The sequence below is a fragment of the Scardinius erythrophthalmus genome (assembly GCF_964197995.2).
Source record: "Scardinius erythrophthalmus genome assembly, chromosome: 9".
Taxonomy (NCBI): domain Eukaryota; kingdom Metazoa; phylum Chordata; class Actinopteri; order Cypriniformes; family Leuciscidae; genus Scardinius; species Scardinius erythrophthalmus.
In genome coordinates, this window is record NC_138229.1 from 18551301 (window position 1) to 18572372 (window position 21072).

General features: G+C 36.8%; 2 protein-coding genes across 4 annotated transcripts in view; one reads left to right on the forward strand and one right to left on the reverse strand.

The window, feature by feature from the left end:
* The window catches only part of atp6v1h (ATPase H+ transporting V1 subunit H), a 46663-nt gene extending 44233 nt beyond the window's left edge, over positions 1–2430 (reverse strand). For 2 of the 3 annotated variants that reach the window (XM_081373958.1, XM_081373957.1), the window contains exons 1-2: positions 2278–2342; positions 1579–1705 (exon numbers count right to left, since the gene is read on the reverse strand). In XM_081373958.1, the coding sequence (XP_081230084.1) occupies positions 1579–1682 (104 nt within the window). In that variant the 5' untranslated portion in view covers positions 1683–1705; positions 2278–2342. Of the gene's footprint in view, positions 1–1578; positions 1706–2277 lie in introns of all 3 variants that reach the window. The other variant, XM_081373956.1, reaches the window with a different exon arrangement.
* Positions 2431–6178: 3748 nt separating this feature from the next.
* Positions 6179–20008, forward strand: rgs20 (regulator of G protein signaling 20; the record flags this gene model as incomplete). Its single annotated transcript, XM_081373961.1, is given in 6 exon segments — positions 6179–6228; positions 6230–6389; positions 17822–17985; positions 18393–18482; positions 19495–19729; positions 19820–20008. Coding segments are annotated over 6 exon segments (888 nt in total).
* Positions 20009–21072: the final 1064 nt, after the last annotated feature.

Consider the following 21072-nt stretch of genomic DNA (forward strand, 5'->3'; position numbering starts at 1 on the left):
TATCATATTTAATTATACTTCATTAACTGAATTTTGAATGTCCTCACATTTCTGTAACTATTCAGTTGGCTGGTTTATAGTAGAATAAAATAACGACCATAATACAACACAAACATATAACACTACCATTCAAGTGTTTAGGGTCAGTAAGAGTTTGTTAAAAAAAATGTTTTTGAATGAAGTCTTTTATGCTCAGCAAGGCTGCATATGTTTGATCAAAAATACAGTAAAACAGTAATATTGTGAAATATTATTACAATTAAAGGGGACACGCCGACTTTTTGGGACTTTAGCTCATTCACCATATCCCCCAGAGTTAGACAAGTCCATACATACCCTTTTCCATCTCTGTGCATGCCGTAACTCTGTCTGACGCACCCACCGCTAGCCTATCTTAGCACAAAGACTGGAGGTAAACGGCTCCAGCTAGCATACTGCTCCCAATAAGTGACAAAATAACGCCAACATTTTCCTATTTACATGTTGTGATTTGTAAAGTCACAGCATGTACAAATAACAAGGTCACATGAGACACAGCCATCTTCTAACCGTATACATACTGGGAACTATATTCTCAGAAGGCAAAGCACTGCTACTTCTGCAGAGTGAATTACTCCAACTCTGAGCGAACTCTCTGCTCCTCACCACAGGGCTTCTCAGGTGCTGCGAGCAAATCACTTTGACCAAGTAGCAGTGCTTCGCCTTCTGAGAATATAGTCTCAGATGTGTGTGAGAATACACACACACAACCTTGATTAACTGTCACATGACAATGACACAGTCACAGTTTCCTTAAAGGATCTAGACCTTGTTCCTGTTTTAGAGAAGTATTACACTAAAGACAATTTTAGCAAACACGCAAAGCCCATTTTATTTGTATTAATGAAACCAAGATGTGATCCAAGTTCTGAAGATACACACATATAGATATAAAAACTTGTGAACTAGTGAGCATATTAAGTATCATAGGATTCAAAGGTTTAGATTTGTTAAAACAATCATTCATGAATGAAACAAGTCTGTTTTTACTATACTGGGGACTCCATAAAGGAGGTTTAAAGTCGGCATGAAACGGAAGTTGCAAAAGTATTTTCTTCCCTATTACGACATATATTATTCAAGTAAAAAGGACTATAGAACAAGAAAAAATGTAGGGTGGAAGTTGATTTTGTCCATCGGGAATTGATTGCATCGTAGTGGTTTGCTATTGCTGTGATCTAATGTGAATGACAGGTTGTCCCACCCTCGTGCCAGTAAACATATCAGAGAAGAAATGTCATTGCAAGTGGGAGGGAGAAGTTATTTTGATTAAAGAAGGCAAGGGCACATGAATTTTATAAAAAGTAATGATGTGCACGGTTTTAATCATTTATAATAAATATAAAAAAAAACAAAAAAAAAAAAACAAGAACAGTCAAATTTGGTTTGTATAATGGTGACTTCAAGCATCATAATACTTTTACAACAGCTCAGTCTCTTGTGGCAGTATTCTATGAGGACAAAAAAATCTTTCAGAATTCAGAATTATTTGTCTAGTAGAGAAATATAGAAGCAGAAGTGATGTTCAGATATACTCACTGCAAGTAGGACTGCCAGTTGACCTTGTTTGCTCGGACCTCTGCGGCCTTGGCTGCAATGATGTTGGTAGGAACGGCAGCATCCACTGCCCCTCGGATATCCATCTTGAGCTCTTAGATATAAGGACCTAAAAACAATATCAAATCGTGATATGCTATCCCTGGAAAGGCCACCATGAAAAATACTGCAGCATCTGTACTCGTTCCAGACAGCTCCTCTCGAAAGGAGGTTAGAAACATAGATAACACGGTAAAACTATGTTGAATAAATATTACATGAGATTACTGCTCAAAAGGGACTGTGTTGTTCACGCACACTATAAAACTGAATTAGCATCGTAGTAGGGGTCGTGTAACGTTAACAGCTAACTTAGCTAAGTTGAACGGGTAAAAAGGCCGAATTACAACTTTAGTTATAATGTAAATGAGATTAACTAAATTTGTAGGAGGTCTGGGCACGTCATTTCGAAATAATATGATCATATTTGTTAACGTTAACGTTACATGTCTTCTAAACAAAACTACTACTGAATGGACTAAGCCACTGACAACTGCTAATGCAAGAAAACAGCGAGCTGGAAAGGTAACGTTCGATCAATGTTCAATAAGACGCTGCAACACAGTTATCAAGCAATCAATTGTAGAGCCGATAAGCAATATTTCTAGAAGAAATATTAGAAATATATCTGACTTCACGTACCTGCTGCCTTTTGCTGTCAAATTGCTACAAGACGTCACGGGATCAATGTCACGTGATGTTGTCATGTGAGCGGGCCAACGAATTAACCCTTTAAAGAGTCATTTCAGTGGTAAGGGTTTTTACTCGCCTCAGTGACTCGAATCATTTGTCTCCAGGGCCGTACGCAGGGTTTTATATATATATACCCTAGGTCCCAAAATTGAGTTTGCTAGCAGGGTCCGGGGGCAACACACCCCCGGAGATTTTTTTTATTTCCCTGATGTACATAATGTAGCCTACAATTTAAGACGTTAGAAGGACAAAAAAAAAAAAAAAAAAAAAAAAGGGATAATAGTCAATACCTGCTCTTCCTCTCTCATCTCCATCACCTTCTCTCTTTCTTTTTCTCTCAGTCTCCATATCTGGCCCTACTCTTCCCTTCCAAAAGCTGAGCTTTGATGAATACAGTTACATCCGTGTCAGTGAAGAAAGTAACCATGGATCGAATGATATGTTTTAGCCTATGTATCATTTTAGACAAGTGAATTTACTAAAGGCTACCAGAAAAGCTACTAAGTTTATTAAATTAATTCACAATATGTGCCTAGGCCTTATAAATAATGCAATTTTCTAACGTTTAACGATTCTTCTATAATTATTTTAAATGTGATTTATTTTGTCATGCATTAGATCTCTATCCTATATTAATAAGAATATGCTAATTCATCTCTTCAGTCAGTAGTAGGCTAATAATAGGTTTGTTCGACTGCCGTACCGACCGGCAGCTGACTTGAAGCAGTGCATGCTGGTTAGAAATTCTGTCCGACTTGAGTCAGCTCCGATTCTACATGCCTACATCACTGTGACATATGGCATCAAAGTACCGCAGAGCAGACGACTGACTCAGACGACTGATTACAAAAATGGCTTGAAACCGTTATCTCACATTCACGTCTAGACAAAGATGACAGGATTCCATAACAACTTGACACTTCTGTCTTTTGAAAGAGAACTAACAGATAATTTATTATACCACGTTGCAAACATTTTTGAGTGGAAGGAAAAACACGCTGTTTTCTTGCATGTACCTTTAAATGCAAATGAGCTGCTGCTCCCCACCCCACTTTCCAGAAGAGGGTGGAGCCTACAGCTCGTGCCTCAGATACTCTGCCAAAAACTAAAACATCTATCTGGTTTTGATTATCATCTCTAATGTGGTCACGCTCACGTGACTGCAGTTCTACATCATGAAAGTTTATTATCATTAAAGTTTATTATCTGCATAAAGCCATATCAGTCTAAATTTCTGATATATGGTTTCCTGAGTGCACACATCCGAAGCATTCGCACAGAAAGCTGGATGTCAGACGGCGTGAGTATTACATTCTTTTTTATGTCTTATTGCACTTAAAGTGTCAAATACACACAAGGTTATGTCAAACAAAGTTCACATCAACACAGTTGGTTATGTCTGTGAATGTAAACAGCAAGTAAAGAAATCACATGTGTATATTAGATAAGCACTAAGATGTCAGAAACTGTTCTGCCTTTTATGTTTAAACTGGAGTCGGACAATGATGGAGAGGCTTAAGTAGAAGTGACAACATGTAGAATGCAGCAGGACATTTCTGAATGGTTAGTTGATGAATTTATGTTTCTGATGTGGAGTTAACTATCTTCAAGTCATTGGTTAGCATATTCAGTCATGATAATCCATAAAATCGCTTGTGTGGGAACTGTTGTAAGATGCCTACAGAGTGACATGCTATTGCATTTGTATTACGTACTGTATTGCATGTGAAAAGACAGATGCGACATCTTGAGCAGTCTCACAGATGTGCTCTACTACAACAACTCTTCCTCTTCTCAACATGGACTGCATGTTCCCGGGGGCGGGGTTTATGTAAATTTTAGGGTTATTTATGTCACTAACCCGAGAGGAATGTCGTGTAGTCCCTACCAGCCGTTTGTTGAAGTTCTTAAAAAACGATTTCTTTATAAGCAAATATCTTCCTTTGCTTTGAACTTTAAGCGTTGTAATTTTTCAGATGTTGTTTATGCTGAAACAGCAACATTACACACTAACTAAAGTTAGAAAAGTGAAATCATAATTAACCACCCCTTTAATACATTTCTGACTTAAATGCTGTTAAATGCTCAGGTGAGGAGATAAACATGGCGTAAAGTGTACAGCTCACTTGGGGCGGGGTCTATGCTAATAGGGCAGAGTCTGTCAGCAGTAGTGGGTGGGGCCTAAGCTAGACACTGCTTATAATGTATGGGGATTAAAAAAGAAGAGTGGGCGGATTTGTGCCATTATAATGTGGTTGTGTACACCCACTGCCGACACACATTTATGTTCAAACACCATGTAAAAGTGAATTTTGCATAATGGGTCCCCTTTAAGGTATGATGACATAACATAGTTCTGTAAATAAATGAACATAGTTTCATTTAATATAGCCTACATGTGCATTTAATACAACCATGTGTATTTATATCAGTGGTTTCCCACAAAAATCACAAATCTTTTTAAAAAATGTCAAGAAATCATTAATTAAAAAGGGAAAAACACTTGAAACACATTTGATATATTAGATTTGATACAGACATAGGTTTGTATCATGTAGTGTGTCATGTCATCATGTACTTCATGTAATGAGATTTCACTCTGTGTGAAACTCCAAAAAGCAGTTCTTCTCTGCTGTGAAACAGAGGTGTACATAACACTTTTTGCACATCTCTTTGGGTGTTCCTGTGCACCCTGGAACCCTTTATCTTCCCTTTTTGTCATATTATTTGCCAGTGTGAGGTATTGTCCAAGACATCTTTGAAAAACTGAATTTCTGAACATGCAAAATAAAATAAAAACTTCATAAAATCTGCCAAAAGGCTTCTCTACACCTTCATACACACACACACACACACACACACACACACACACACACACACACACACACACACACACACATATTTTTTTAATGTAAAGTTCTTGTCATTTTAAATACGATTACTAAAGCAAATAATCTTGCCTTCTTCTCACACCATGTGCTTCTGTGACCATGTGTCAGAAAAGGACGTCCCACCTTCAAATGGTGCTTGATAGTGACTCACACAGCTTATTGGACTGTTCGTTGGTTGGTTCTTTGATACTTTTTAAACCATTCTAATTGGTTACAATCATTTAAAGAAACATGTATTGAACATAGGGCTTAAGAAAACTGTGCTGTAGAGGGTTAAATTAGTGTAATCAAACAATTTAAATAATTGAACTAAAATCTCAGCATTTCAGAATTCCAGAAGTTTTAAGCACTGAATGTTCTTCAGGGATCCCACTTTTTTTTGTTTTATTTTACCTTATGTATTTATATATGTGTATATGGAATATATATGGAAAAAAATTACTTTTTACTTACAATTTTTACCTGATAAATTAGCTTGTCATTACTATAAAATGTATAGCCTATTCTTTATGAAAATAGATTAATTCACTTGACTTTTAGTTTAATTTACACAATTTTAGTGCATGGAAGTGAATGAAAGAGAGTATTAAAGTCAACCACATTTGACTGGTGAAGCTCATATACACTGAACTCTAAAAATGCATCTAATTTATTCCAAACATTGCTCACACCACAGACTCAAGCTGTGAACGACACACATCCTGTGTTTAATCTGTCCTAAGCCTTTGAAGTGCACTAAACCACTAGGGGATCAGACTCGATGGGACATGCACAAGTAATCCCTTTTCTGCCCTGCTCACCGAGTGCTGTTCTCGTTTGTTGTCTTCTGTTTAGTGTCTTTTTTAAGGTACCTGCTTACCAGATATGTGAAACTGCCATGGATCATGAGAAACCCCATGGCTTTGGATCTTTGTGAACATGATGTTTCTTTGACAACATGGAAAGGCTTTAGGCAAGGAATGCCATGTAACAGAATCGTATTGAAGTGGGAGGTCTGGCCCTCTTCTGTGGAACAGTGTTCAGCTTTCTCCTTACTTGATGTGGGGACAACTACGGCATCTTCTCTTGGCCTGTCGGCACGACGAGGGTTACTTAGCGACAGGAAGTTATGAAAATGAGGACGAGAATGAAAACACTGAGGACAGATCAAAGGATCCCATATACATTCAGGTACGTCAGATACGCATAAGAGTCAATTGAAGTTAGTAATTGAAGTTGCTTAATGTGATATTAAGAATTCAGAATTTTGAAGTTTTGGTTTCAATTTATAAATTGTTTGTGTAGTGACAAATGTAATATTATGTGATGTGTATCGCTGCCGTATTTAAAAGGACACATAATAGGGTTTAAGTTTTTAGTCATATATCACCCACCTGGGGGTCTGTGCGGCTCTTGGCATTGGAAAGCATAACTGCTAACTTGGATCACGCGAGGCACCACAGCATCACATAATGGCAGTGACGTCAGTAGCCAGCGTTCAGTTTTATAACAGTGACAGTTTACGGTACACGCAGTTTCTTTGGATCTCTCTGGATTAGCGTGTTCGTGTTGTGAATAAACATTCATTATTTTAGATGTTGATCGTACTGCCATGTTTGTGGAATGTGCTTTAACTGATCACTACAGTGCGCATAAAACCACAGATTAGATTTGAATCTGTTCAGTAAAAAACTGATTTATGGCTCATTCATCGCAGTGATAGTCACTAAATGTAATTGTAAATGAATTGTTGAAATCTGAAAGCCATAGAAAGAATACATTTATTTATTAAAATCTTCATATTTTGTTTAACTTCATTCACTAAAAAGCATTATCATTATTAGGCAAATTAACTGTCATAAATCATTACAATTCAAGTCTAATTTATTTGTTGAAACTTGGAAGCCAAAAAGAGAAAACGTTATTGTATCTATTTTTTCATTGCACAACAATATAATACAATATTATTTATAGTTAAATTATAAATTTTATATTATAAATGCATTATATCAGCATCATAGTGTATGTCAGTCATAGCCATTCAAGACTTATATTATAATTGGTAAAACCTGAAGGCCAAAGAACGACAACATCTATATTGTTTATTTTCTTTAGACAATACATCACTCAATGCTGTAAAAAAGTCCTACCTGTAACGAAATTTCCTACTCTGCCTTCTCTTAAAAAAAATTACATTTTTATCAAGGTAAAATCTACATAGGCCTATAGCCTAGTTCCCAAAAAAAGTATAGTTTAGAGTAAAACATGTTGAAGATTAGAGTCTTTTCATTAAATGATAAGCTACAGTATTTCCTCACAAAAGCTGTTTATTCAGCACAGTGAAGCCTCTCCTCCACTGATATCGATTAAAAAAACGGCCTTGTCTCCTTCACTGCGTAGCTGTTACGCCTTTTTGGCTTAAGGTTGCAGGCTTGCCTTCCAGTGGCCTTATAATACTTCTATCTTTAGTCCCTAGTGTGCAAGCCAAAGACAACTGTGGCAAAGAAGGAAAAACTCCATTTGATGCTCTATAATGAGGAAAAATACCTTTGAGAGAAACTAGGCTATAGCTACAGGTTTCCTCTGGGTATAGACCTTATGCCCCAGAGAAACAAACGTGCAGCCATCTTTAAAATTTTGTCTTTGAACTTCCGTTTTTGCGGTAGCTCTGTATGGCATCGCTGTTGAAGATGAATTACTAACTAGTGAATTGCATTTACTTATTGTAGAGTTAACAAAAGTTTTCATGAGCATTATAATGTTGTAACCTTCATGCTGTGGAAATAGCTATGCTACTATATTGATTGAATAATAAAAAAAAAAAACAGACTTCCTTGAATTAACAAAAAAGAAAAAAACAGATTTCATTGAATGTGTGCATACATAACTTGTTTCTATTTATAGGAACATGGCTCTTCAATTTGTGTTAGTTTGCTAAAGTATTGCACTATAGTCATTCTTTTTCTTTTGAAGTGATTGTTTCCCAAAAAAATATGAAATTATTTACTCACTTCATGGTGTTCCAAACCTATGAACTTCTTCCTCTTCTTCTTCCTCTGTGGAACACATATATATATATATATATATATATATATATATATATATATATATATATAAACAAGGTTTCAATTGTTTTTGTTCATACAATGACAGTCAGTGAGGTCCAAAACAACATTGGACCCCAGTGGCTTTGTATAGACAAAACAAGTCATACAGGTTTGGAATGTAAATAAGTAAATGATAAAAAATTGAATAATTTTCAATTTTATGTGAACTATCCCTAAATAAATCTTATAAGTGATTGCAATAAATACAATTTGCATTTCTTTAAAGTAAGTAAAATTTTAAGTCAATTTTAGAGTTCAGACACAACAGCTACACTGCAGATTTGTAAAATCCATTTCTTTTTTAAAATTGTTTTGTGTTTAGGCTTTTGGTGGCAGACTTTTCAGAACCTAAACAAAAGAGTTCAGGAAATATATATTTTTCTGAATTGGCGGTACTGATTATAGTATGACCTATTGCACTCATCATTGTGAAACATCTGAGTAAATGTGACAGGTTTTTATAGACTGAGCCCTACACAGTTGCCCTCTGACATCTTCAGCATGTTGGATGGAAATAGGACAGTCTCTTTTAGTTATTTTAATGATATCAGAGGAAGAACGACAGTTTCCGGTTCGCTATCTTGTTCTCATTTAATGGAACACTTTTTATTAACTTTTAATTTTAAGATTAAAAAGCTCTTAGATGATTTCATAGACAGTTTGATATAACAGACCTGACTTGCCTTAAAACTTACAGCAGTGGACATCTGGTGCGTTTTTTAATGAATGTCTTAAATTCACATAAGTAACTCTAATGACCTTGGTGGAGATCAATTAAAAAATGTCATGAACCTTAAAATCAGCTTCTCCTCTCCTAGAGAGTTCTCGGTTTCAAAGGTCAGAAAGAACAGTTCTGCACTGCTATTGGTGAATTTCAGATCAGACCTTTCACTTTTCATAACATGCATGGGAGCTAATGAAATCCTATGCTTTGTCACTGAATGCTGGACTTATAAACAGTCAAATGAGAAATTGCCTACACTATTGATACTTTTGAATAAAATACAGTTAACTACATGATATTATATAGAGTCTTAATTCATAACTCTGAAGAAACCCAGTGGCTGTATGTCACCTTTAGAGAGTTTAATTAAAGGCAGGGTAGGCTGCCTTTAATATATATATATATATATATATATATATATATATATATATATATATATATATACACTCACCTAAAGGATTATTAGGAACACCTGTTCAATTTCTCATTAATGCAATTATCTAATCAACCAATCACATGGCAGTTGCTTCAATGCATTTAGGGGTGTGGTCCTGGTCAAGACAATCTCCTGAACTCTAAACTGAATGTCAGAATGGGAAAGAAAGGTGATTTAAGCAATTTTGAGCGTGGCATGGTTGTTGGTGCCAGACGGGCCAGTCTGAGTATTTCACAATCTGCTCAGTTACTGGGATTTTCACGCACAACCATTTCTAGGGTTTACAAAGAATGGTGTGAAAAGGGAAAAACATCCAGTATTCGGCAGTCCTGTGGGCGAAAATGCCTTGTTGATGCTAGAGGTCAGAGGAGAATGGGCCGACTGATTCAAGCTGATAGAATAGCAACTTTGACTGAAATAACCACTCATTACAACCGAGGTATGCAGCAAAGCATTTGTGAAGCCACAACACGCGCAACCTTGAGGCGGATGGGCTACAACAGCAGAAGACCCCACCGGGTACCACTCATCTCCACTACAAATAGGAAAAAGAGGCTACAATTTGCACAAGCTCACCAAAATTGGACAGTTGAAGACTGGAAAAATGTTGCCTGGTCTGATGAGTCTCGATTTCTGTTGAGACATTCGGATGGTAGAGTCAGAATTTGGCGTAAACAGAATGAGAGCATGGATCCATCATGCCTTGTTACCACTGTGCAGGCTGGTGGTGGTGGTGTAATGGTGTGGGGGATGTTTTCTTGGCACACTTTAGGCCCCTTAGTGCCAATTGGGCATCGTTTAAATGCCACGGCCTACCTGAGCATTGTTTCTGACCATGTCCATCCCTTTATGACCACCATGTACCCATCCTCTGATGGCTACTTCCAGCAGGATAATGCACCATGTCACAAAGCTCGTATCATTTCAAATTGGTTTCTTGAACATGACAATGAGTTCACTGTACTAAAATGGCCCCCTCAGTCACCAGATCTCAACCCAATAGAGCATCTTTGGGATGTGGTGGAACGGGAGCTTTGTGCCCTGGATGTGTATCCCACAAATCTCCATCAACTGCAAGATGCTATCCTATCAATATGGGCCAACATTTCTAAAGAATGCTTTCAGCACCTTGCTGAATCAATGCCACGTAGAATTAAGGCAGTTCTGAAGGCGAAAGGGGGTCAAACACAGTATTAGTATGGTGTTCCTAATAATCCATTAGCTGAGTGTATATTTATATATATATATATATATATATATATATATATATATATATATATATATATATATATATATATGTATATGTATATATATATATATATATATATATATATATATATTATATATATATAAGCAAATGTTCCCCGTAGTTAACAGTGGACGAAATTCTACAATAAATAAGTCACAGTGCATAAAGTCTCATATAGTAGATGAGTTACAGTGAATAAAGTCGAATAAATAAATAAATACTGTTCACATACACACACTCCAACACTGCAAGAGACACTTCACACCAAATAGGTTGTACACACACACACTAACACAGCGTTTCACACTTCACACTAGTGAACACTGCAAAATAAGCACTGTCCCCCACAGGAGGTATAGCACAATAGGCCGAATACGGTGGTATAATGATTGCCAAACAGACAAAAAAAAAAAAAAAAAACATTTAGGTTAGCAGGCTACCACTAGCAGGCCTCCACCCTAGGCCCACCTAGTTCCAGGTCCACCCAAAACAGTGGTGGCAGATTTCCGAGATACGCACATACATCCAAACAAATGAATAATAAAACAGAATGATTAAACCCAGGAAAAACAGTGGCTAGTTGGACAGACGAAGGCAATCCTCCTGTAATCAAAAGCATAAATGGTTTATTATGCTATGTTTGGTAGCATCGTGGAAATTAAGACAAGATTAGATCTCTGATTGAAAGACTATAACTACAAAAAGCGAATGAATGAACTTACATTTTTGAGACCAGCCTAGATGAATTAAAAGCTATAGGCACAATGCCAATGAAGTTTACCGGTGTGGATGACTAATAGCTGTGCACACTCTAGCCACATTACTTCTGTTCATAGGCAATATCAGAATTTTAGTTTTTGAAAAATGATATTTTATTCAAATGTTATGCTATGTCCTCTGTAGTGGACACCAGGACTCAGTTGTTTAATACAAAACAATATATATAATTTATTTCCATATTCACTTGCTGTGTCTCCCAAAATGCCTGATCAACATGATTTAAGTCCTGATGTCCTCTAGAGTGGACATTTATTAAATCAATGCCCTGTTCTGTAACAGAAACTCATTTTTTGATTTGAAACCCCATAACGTTTTCCTGAGATGTTGGTTTATGAAATACAATTTGAAAAGTACTCTGATTTAAATTATAATTACAATATATTATCATATTTCCATAAGAGTGCTACATTTGATCTCTAAATTAATGTCAGGCATTTTTAAAGACCAAGGATAAGTTGTTTTCATGGTGAAACCTCCAAACATTTAGTATCTCTGAAAAGCCCTGAATGTGCTCTTTACAGGACACCCAGGTTGTGACATGTGACATGTATGGTGTCAGAGAAATTCACTAAAATAGAATGTCCACTACAGTGGACAAAAGTCTATTCCTGGGTCCCAAGAGGACATATATATGTCGTCTCTGGAAGGCGCAGGATCATAAAATGTTCGTCCAATCATTGAATTCGGTCCGAATGTCCTACCTTCCTGTCAACGTATGTATTTCCATACGTTTCATGCTATGCAGACATCAGTCACCAGTCACCACAACCAAAACAGCAGCCATCTTTTACATTTCCTCCTGAACCAAAACAACATGCTTATGCTGTGTTCACGCCATAACTACTGTAATTTGGAAGAGATGGAAACCTGTGATGTTACACTTGGAGCGATACGTGACTCAAATTTATGCGTTTCAATGGCAACACTATCAAGGCCGAAATGAATCTGCAGCAGTCTGGTGGTATCTACAGGTCACGACTCTTTAAAAACTATGATTGAAAATTCTAGCTTCCGGGCAAACAGCCATACGCAGTCTACTAAAGCGTAACTTACGCAACTTATGACGCTGGAAGTAACGTAGTGCGTCATGGTGTAGCGTAAATATCAGAAGTATGTTGCATTACTCGCACTTTAGACTCGCATGTATGTTTATTTTATTTTATAAAGTAAAAATACATAAACAATTTATTTAAAAAAAAATATTAGTTGATTATGATTTCACTTTTCTAAATTTAGTTAGTGTGTAATGTTGCTGTTTCAGCATAAACAACATCTGAAAAGTTACAACGCTCAAAGTTCAAAGCAAAGGAAGATATTTGCTTTAAAATAAATTGTTTTTTAAGAACTACAACAAACGGCTGGTAGGGACTACACGGCATTCCTCTAGGGTTAGTGACATAACTAACCCTAAAATTTACATAAACCCCACCCCCGGGAACATGCAGTCCATGTTGAGAAGAGGAAGAGTTGTTGTAGTAGAGCACATCTGTGAGACTGCTCAAGATGTCGCATCTGTCTTTTCACATGCAATACAGTACGTAATACAAATGCAATAGCATGTCACCCTGTAGGTATCTTACAACAGTTCCCACACAAGCGATTTTTTGGATTATCATGACAAAATATGCTAATCAATGACTTGAAGATAGTTAACTACACATCAGAAACATAAATTCATCAACTAACCATTCAGAAACGTCCTGTTGCATTCTACATGTTGTCACTTCTTCTTGAGCCTCTCCATCATTGTCCGACTTTCAGTTTAAACATAAAAGGCAGAACAGTTTCTGACATTTTAGTGCTTGTCAGGTGAGGAAATCAGAGCTGCTAAAACACACACACACACACACACACACACACACACACACACACACACACACACACACACACACACACACTTGAGCTCTTGAAGCTCTTGAAGCTCTGCCCTCTGTGCTGTGCTCAGCAGCTCATTTGCATTTAAAGGGACACACACGAAACGACACTTTTTTTACTGACCCTCAAAAAGTGACAATTTTAACATGCTGTAAAAAATCATCTGTGGGGTATTTTGAGCTAAAACTTCACATACACACTCTGGAGACAACAGAGTTTTATTTTACATAATGTAAAAAGGGGCATTTTACCACCCTTTAAAAATAAATGAAGACATCAAATAGACGTCTCCGAGATGTACTTGTGCTATTAGGGTTTTCTCGCAGCACATCGGTTATGTTGTGATGCGCTGTGAAATTATTGCGGGGCAAATGAATAGTAATATTAATTTAAGAATAAAAAGTAGGCCTAACCCCAATAATTAAACCAAAATAATTTAATACATAAATTGGAAATGCTAAATCCTCTGGATATCAATAGCTGATGCTTTTGACGATGCTCATATTTCATATGCAGGCCTTGAGTAGTCAAGTTGCAGCTCGACGACCGTATAGTGTGAGGACATAAATTGTGAGCTTTGGCTTTGCAAACTCTGCTGTGTGTGTTGTTCACTGTTCATGTGTTTTGAAGAAGGCGGGGCTTTGGAAACACTCTGAAAGTCCGCGTGAACCGGAAGTTGCAAACGACTTTTCTCCAGTGTTGTGACGTATTTCCCAGTGAAACGGAATATTGAACAGAGGGCAGGGTTGTACTCTAGCGCTCCTCCTCTCCATCTCTGCTCATAACAGACTAACGGTTTGAGGGGAGTGGTTAAGCGTTTCCCAAACCAAGCCGTCAAACCTACGTCATCAGAGAAGGTCCTCTAATGCATGGGGAGGGGCATTTTCAGATTTTGATTAAAGATTACAAAGCCAAAAAATTTTTTTGTGTGGATTGACTTGCATGGATGAATTGTTCACCACAAAACGATCAATTTAGGCAAACAAAGTAAATATGGTCAATTTTGATTTCATGTGGACTTGAAGGGAGGGTGGGATCTCATGCTTTCAAAGCTAAATTATTATTATTATATATTACGATTTCCATCAGGAAGGCTAGCTTACTGTTTGCATACACACACACACACACACACACACACACACACACACACACACACACACACACACACACACACACACACATTTTAAGTGTAATTCAGGATACCTAATGTTTGCTAAAGCATTAAAACTTTTCATCTGTCATGGATACAGCAGCCTGAGCCACTGTTTGCATTTTTGGAAGGTGTACAAACTGTAAGATAATATTTAGTCTCAGACTTGAACATATTTTTCCAACGTTCCTTAAAAACGTGTAGTAATTTAAAATCTATAGAGCAAACTAAAATAATTAACATATTTTATGGTATTTCGTGATGCAAATGATATGCAGGTATAGCAATTAAACTCTGTAAAATGTTATTTGAGGGAAAGGTATAGGCTATAGATCTCAGCGCTCAAACACTACCACCTAGCGTTTGCATTGAGCTGTTCCTCTCCCACTCTCTTTCCCACACAGTGGTAGGATGTCATTACACTCTTATGTCTATATATAGGCTTTATCTATCCAGCTCCAGTTTCACGTTTCTAAGCATTGCCGATGGATATGAATTAGTTTAATCGCACATCATGCGCTTTAAATACACGACATTTCTAATATGCATTGCAGGCTCGTCTTTATGTCTAGCTCAAATTCGTTTTTTTTTCAGCAGTTCCTCGCACTGCTCCAGCAGATGTCAGTAATGCACTTATATCCCAAATAGAGGCCTTAGACCAGCAAAGATGGTAATCACGACTGTATGCAATTGCTAATTATGTCAGCAAATTAATACGTCATGTTGTTCGGTTAAAGTCGTAAACGTTTTCATCAGGATCAGCCGATGGTCCTCGAACTTATAACGTAACGAGTTACAATTAGATATGTGAGATTTCATTGTACGAGGAGTATTTGTGCTTTTGGTTGCTAGAAAATGCAATTTCAGGACCATGGACAGAGCCATCGGTGCTGCTATCCGCCTTCATTCTTCAGTCAGGATTTGTCCAACCAAATGTTAATGTTTTCTAATCTCCATAGGCTATAGCTAAACAAGAATGCACACAAGATATTTATTATACAATGTTTTAAAATCGACCTCTTTGGCTTTTTAAACCTAACAGACTTAACATAATTTAGCCTACTTCTAGGGAATCATTTTGTTTTTCTTTGGAGAATTTGGTGAATGCTTATTATTGTGACATTCAGATACACTAATTCGATCCAAGTGGCTATAGCCTTATCTATTATGTCACCCCGACCAGGCGACCACGTATCTTAGGAAGCCCTGGTTCCTGGCGAGAAAGGGAACCTCCAAGTGATGTTACTGTGCTTAGGGCGGGGATCTTCCTCACATTTTCAAGCCCATGGTCCATCATAACCCTGTCATTCACATTATACGACACGTTATTGACATCTCAAGTGAGGCACACAGGGACACAATCGGTCTGCATTATATCCATCTGCATTAAACGTTTACTTATTATTGATAACGTTTGCGACATCGCGTGGGCTATCGTTGTTTTAAACATGCGAATGCTTCGCGTTGGTTTTATAAATAATTTTAAAGTCACTAATCGCATTTAGTCTTCCAGGAGTGTATGAAAATATTTCACTGTGTTAGATGTGCATCATGAATCAGTGACATCCAGAGGATTTACGCTACCTTCGCCACAGCTCGCGAGAGACACGCATGCGCATTGACACAAACAGCCGGTCTTTAAGAAATCCTTATGCCAACGGATGTAATCAAGGCAAAGAATAGCTATCTCTTATCTCTGGGCATACATGGTGAAATTGTAAGTATGGGGATCATAAGTTGTTTTTAATATACTAGGTGTCTATGGATAAAACGATATTTGAGTTTGATTGTTAAAGATGGCATGTCATATTTGACAGAAATGTCTTTTCGATGGTTGTCCTGGGCGATAAAGAGATATTGGAGCTGTGCTTCATGGTGGCACTTTTGCAATGCGAGGATATGCGATGGAAATTCTGTTAGTCCTTTACGTGTTTTTTGTGCTTTTCACAAGAGTAGAATGCGCGGTGTCTTTTTATTTTCCGCGTGTGCCCCATCTTTAAGGATGCGATTCATATTTAAAACTATAATATTCATTGTTTCGTCAATTCTGCTTCGATGAAATGAAGCAGACCATATCTGGCTTTTTTCTGTCAGCCAATCTAATCATCAACGTTGGCCAGTCGTTAAATGAAGGAGATGAAATACTCCGTAAATGTGTATGTCTGTGTGTTTTAAACCCGTGTTTATTATCATCAATCACGGCTCGATCATTTCTTATGCACCGCGGCTGTGAGATCCGACTGCAGCTAGAAAGCGTGATGCGCCCCCTCCTCCTACCCCCAAATATTCCAACATCTTCCAGCTCAGAATTTGATGCCACAAATTCTTTGCAAATAACACAGCAAGATCTAGTAAGATTTAAACAACAGATCCGTAGTCTCTTAATAATTATAACTCTCATTAGCATGCATTTATAAAGATAACTCAATTCAGGACCCTATACATTTGCTTCAAATAACCTTCACTTGTTATCCATGAACGGCGTGGTTTGTTTGAGCCCCAAAGTAATGTTGTTTAAATCAGTACAGACACCAAAGCTTGAAGAAATAGAGAAAACCCACCCACATGGCAACACATCTAAATTTATTGTGCTGTTGGCTTAAGCATGTTTGCAGAATGAGAAGCACTGTAACACTGAATGTGATAATTAGCCTATCTTGTGATAATAAGCTATTTCATCAACATGCTTATGATTCAGATATGGAAGAAACTGGAATACATCAGTTATTAGATGTAAAGTTTGAACTTTTTTAATAAATAAATAAAAAAACCCTAGTAGTTTTCCCACACGGAAATCTAGAAAGTCTTTGCAAAAAAATGTTGCCACTGGGGCGTAATTTCACGTTATGGCCAATGCTTCTGAATGGGAAGTATACATGTATTCAAATCAGATGCAGAGAGCATTCTGAGATAAGAATGACATAACATGTTAGGTCATGTTAGTGTTTGTGACATGTTAGGACATTTTGGTTTTTGGTCAAGTTAAAGCATGTCTTGTTCACCTAATCTATGTGCGCATTTAACAGTTGCCGTTCCATCCTTTTATTTTCCAGCATAGTCAGTTAATGGAAGCCACTTTTGTGCATATTTGGTTGACCGACCTCTGTTTTTCTTCTGCGCAGCTTGTTTAAAAGCATTATTTTCTCCATTGGAAACCACAAAATGTTTAAGTGGACTTGAGGAAAATAACTTCCTTTGATATCTACACCCTACAATTGCTTGTTGAACCATTAAATCGTCCCGTTGATCTCTGTGGCTGCAGTTGTATTGGCTCCGTCTCAGTTGCATCCTGTTTCCTGCAGCCCATGGGATCAGAGCGGATGGAGATGCGAAAGAGGCAGATGTCGGTGCAGCAGGAGTCGGTGGCGGGCACCACAGCACCGGCGCAGAGCGAGCTGCCCGGCCAGGGGAACCGTGGATCCAACGCCTGCTGCTTCTGTTGGTGCTGTTGCTGCAGCTGCTCCTGGTATGAGGTTTTTTTTCATAATTTACACTGCTAATGTGAGATCTTATCTAACAAGGTTAGTTTTGGGCCAGGAAATCACCTTATTATAAGACAATAACTACATCTGACAAGACTGTTACTTATGCTTACTCTAGTAAATGCACCTGGAACATGGCTCATATAAGATTTAAATGCTGTTTTTGCTCATTGTGCATGTATGTAGTATGATGCAATTTTCACTGAGGTGTCAGAGATCCCAAGACATCTGCTTTGCAAATCAGCAGAACTCATGGCGTCCTGGCTGTGAGCTTATAATGAGCACCAGTAACAGTGCTTAACTGAATATTGAGCAAGTGAAAGCTACTCCAAAGCTTCCTAATACTGACTGTTAGGTGTCTTGGGATCATGATATGTTTACTACCTTGCAGTCTCACTGTTAGGAATGAAGACAGAGAAGAGAGGAACCGGAGAGCCTCGTATGATTTTAAAACAGAGGAGAATGCAGACTTCGAGGAAAGGTCAGTCATTCCTGCTTTTTATTGGAAGAGGTTTAGTAAAACTACAAAAAAAGTACAACTTACACTTTATTTTTATGTTAAAAAACAAAACAAAAAATTTGACATCTTTGATAGCTACAATGTTGTTAAATGGGTGTAATTTGATATTTATCTGTTAAAAAAAAAATACAAGCATTTTCTGTTAAATATTTAAAAATTTAAACCAAAAAGGCTTTTATAGCTTCATAATCCAAATTGTTTGCCAAGTAGCGTTTTAGATTTTTATTTATATTTAAATGAATTACTATAGTTCTGTGAGATGCAAGTTCCTGTGAAATTATACCTAAAATATTCTTTATTTTTATTTAAATTGATTACTATAGTTCAGCGAAATGCAATTTTTTAAGAAATTACACCTAAAATATTCTTTATTTTTATTTAAATGAATTACTATAGTTTCAAACTTTCCGAGAAATTACACCTAAAACGTTATTTTATTTTATTTGAATTAATTACTATAGTTCTAAGATGCAACTTTCAGAGAAATTACACCTAAAATATTCTTTATTTTTATATACATGTTCTTCAAGATGTAACTTTCTGAGAAATAAAGAGAAATATATACACCTAAAATATTCTTTATTTTTATTTAAATGAATTACTATAGTTCTACGAGATTCCAACTTTCCGAGAAATTACACCTAAAACATTATTTTATTTTATTTGAATTAATTACTATAGTTCTAAGATGCAACTTTCAGAGAAATTACACCTAAAATATTCTTTATTTTTATTTAAATAAATTACTACAGTTCGGCAAGATGCAACTGTCTGAGAAATTAAACCAAAATTTTTCTTTATTTTTTAAAAAGTTACTACTTTAGTTCTGCAACATACAACTTTCTGAGAAATTACACCTAAAATATTTGTATTACATGAGTATTTCCTTAGAGAAAACATCAAGAAGAGAGCAAAAACTGTTACTGAGACCTTTGTTGCCAAAACTGACTAAGACTTCTCTGTTTTTTGGCAGTCCGAAACCGACTGCGGAGGAGATACACTTGTGGGGGCAATCCTTCGACAAACTAATGCAATGCCCCACTGGAAGAAGTGCCTTCCGGCAGTTTCTGCGCACCGAGTTCAGTGAGGAAAACATGCTCTTCTGGTTGGCCTGCGAGGAATTTACTAAGGAAACCAATAAAAGCTCCATCGAGGAGAAAGCGCGGATAATTTATGAAGACTACATTTCTATTCTCTCACCTAAAGAGGTGTGTGAACGCATCAGCACGTGTAGGAAGAGCCTAATCGCATTTCCTGTATAATCAGAATGATCAATTTTTGTGTGTGCTTTTTTTCAGGTGAGCCTCGACTCTAGAGTTCGGGAGGTTATAAACAGGAATATGCTGGAGCCAACATCCCACACGTTTGACGACGCCCAGCTCCAGATATACACTCTAATGCAAAGAGACTCGTATCCGCGATTCATGAACTCCCCAGCCTACAAAAACATGCTTAAGACAGTCTCTGAGCTGTCGGTGGAATCATAGATCTCTGTGATCCCGGTTAAATGCCCCCTCCCTATCTTTTGTTTGTTAGCTTTTCTTGTGTAGAATATGTTTAAAAGGGCCTCAGCATGGGTCCTTGCAGGGATTTTACTGCTATATCGATCTGTACCTGAAAAAAGACGCTCAGGTCTCCAGGTCACTGGATTAAAAAAAAAAAAAAAAAAAAAAAGTCTCAAATTTCCTGAGGGCTCAACACCACAAGTACTGCTACAGATCAGCATAGAAAAAGATGCTCCAAAGGATTACCAGTGCGTTTCGATGTTTTTAAGAAAACAGTCTATTTGATTTGTTTTAAAGTTTTTATTTATTCTTTCGAATTTTTTTTTTGTATCAATGTTTGAAGGAAGATGTGATACAAATTGTGGGCTATAGACAGTATATACAGTAGATATATTTATGAATTTGTATTACATTTGTTGTGTTACAATATTTAAAGAAAAAGGGAATTATGGGTAACAAGTATTGCCCGTTAATGAAAATGCGTATGAGAATCAAAGCTCAAGTCAAGGCAACACTTCGGCTCTACTCACGGGATACCCTGTTGTACACAGTATTGTTCCAGCTACTTTTCTAACTACTCCCTGTTATAATGACTTGGCATCTCCAATGAGAAATCACAATTATCAGAAAAATTATTCATATTAAATAAAGGGATAATTATTATAATATATTAGTTTAAAAAAGGTGAAAATGTACAAATGTCATGGATAAGAAAAAGATAATATCATAATAGATGTATCAGTATTTAAAATCAAATAGCATATCTCAGACAGCTTAATATTATTATTTGCTCTGCTTTTTGTACTGCTAGAAAATATCAAGAATTTATTTACAGAAATATTATTTACCCATAAGTATTTTTGTGTATCATTGCATTAATTTATTCCCATGCTGCGCCCAAAACGAGCAGCTAAGAAATGGTTGGACATGTCAAGTATTCCTTGCATGTGCTCAACTCATTTGTGTACAGTATCTAGAGGTAGTAATATTTTTACGAATGACCTCTAATAGAAGAGATTTAACATTCAGGCATTTTACTACAGTAT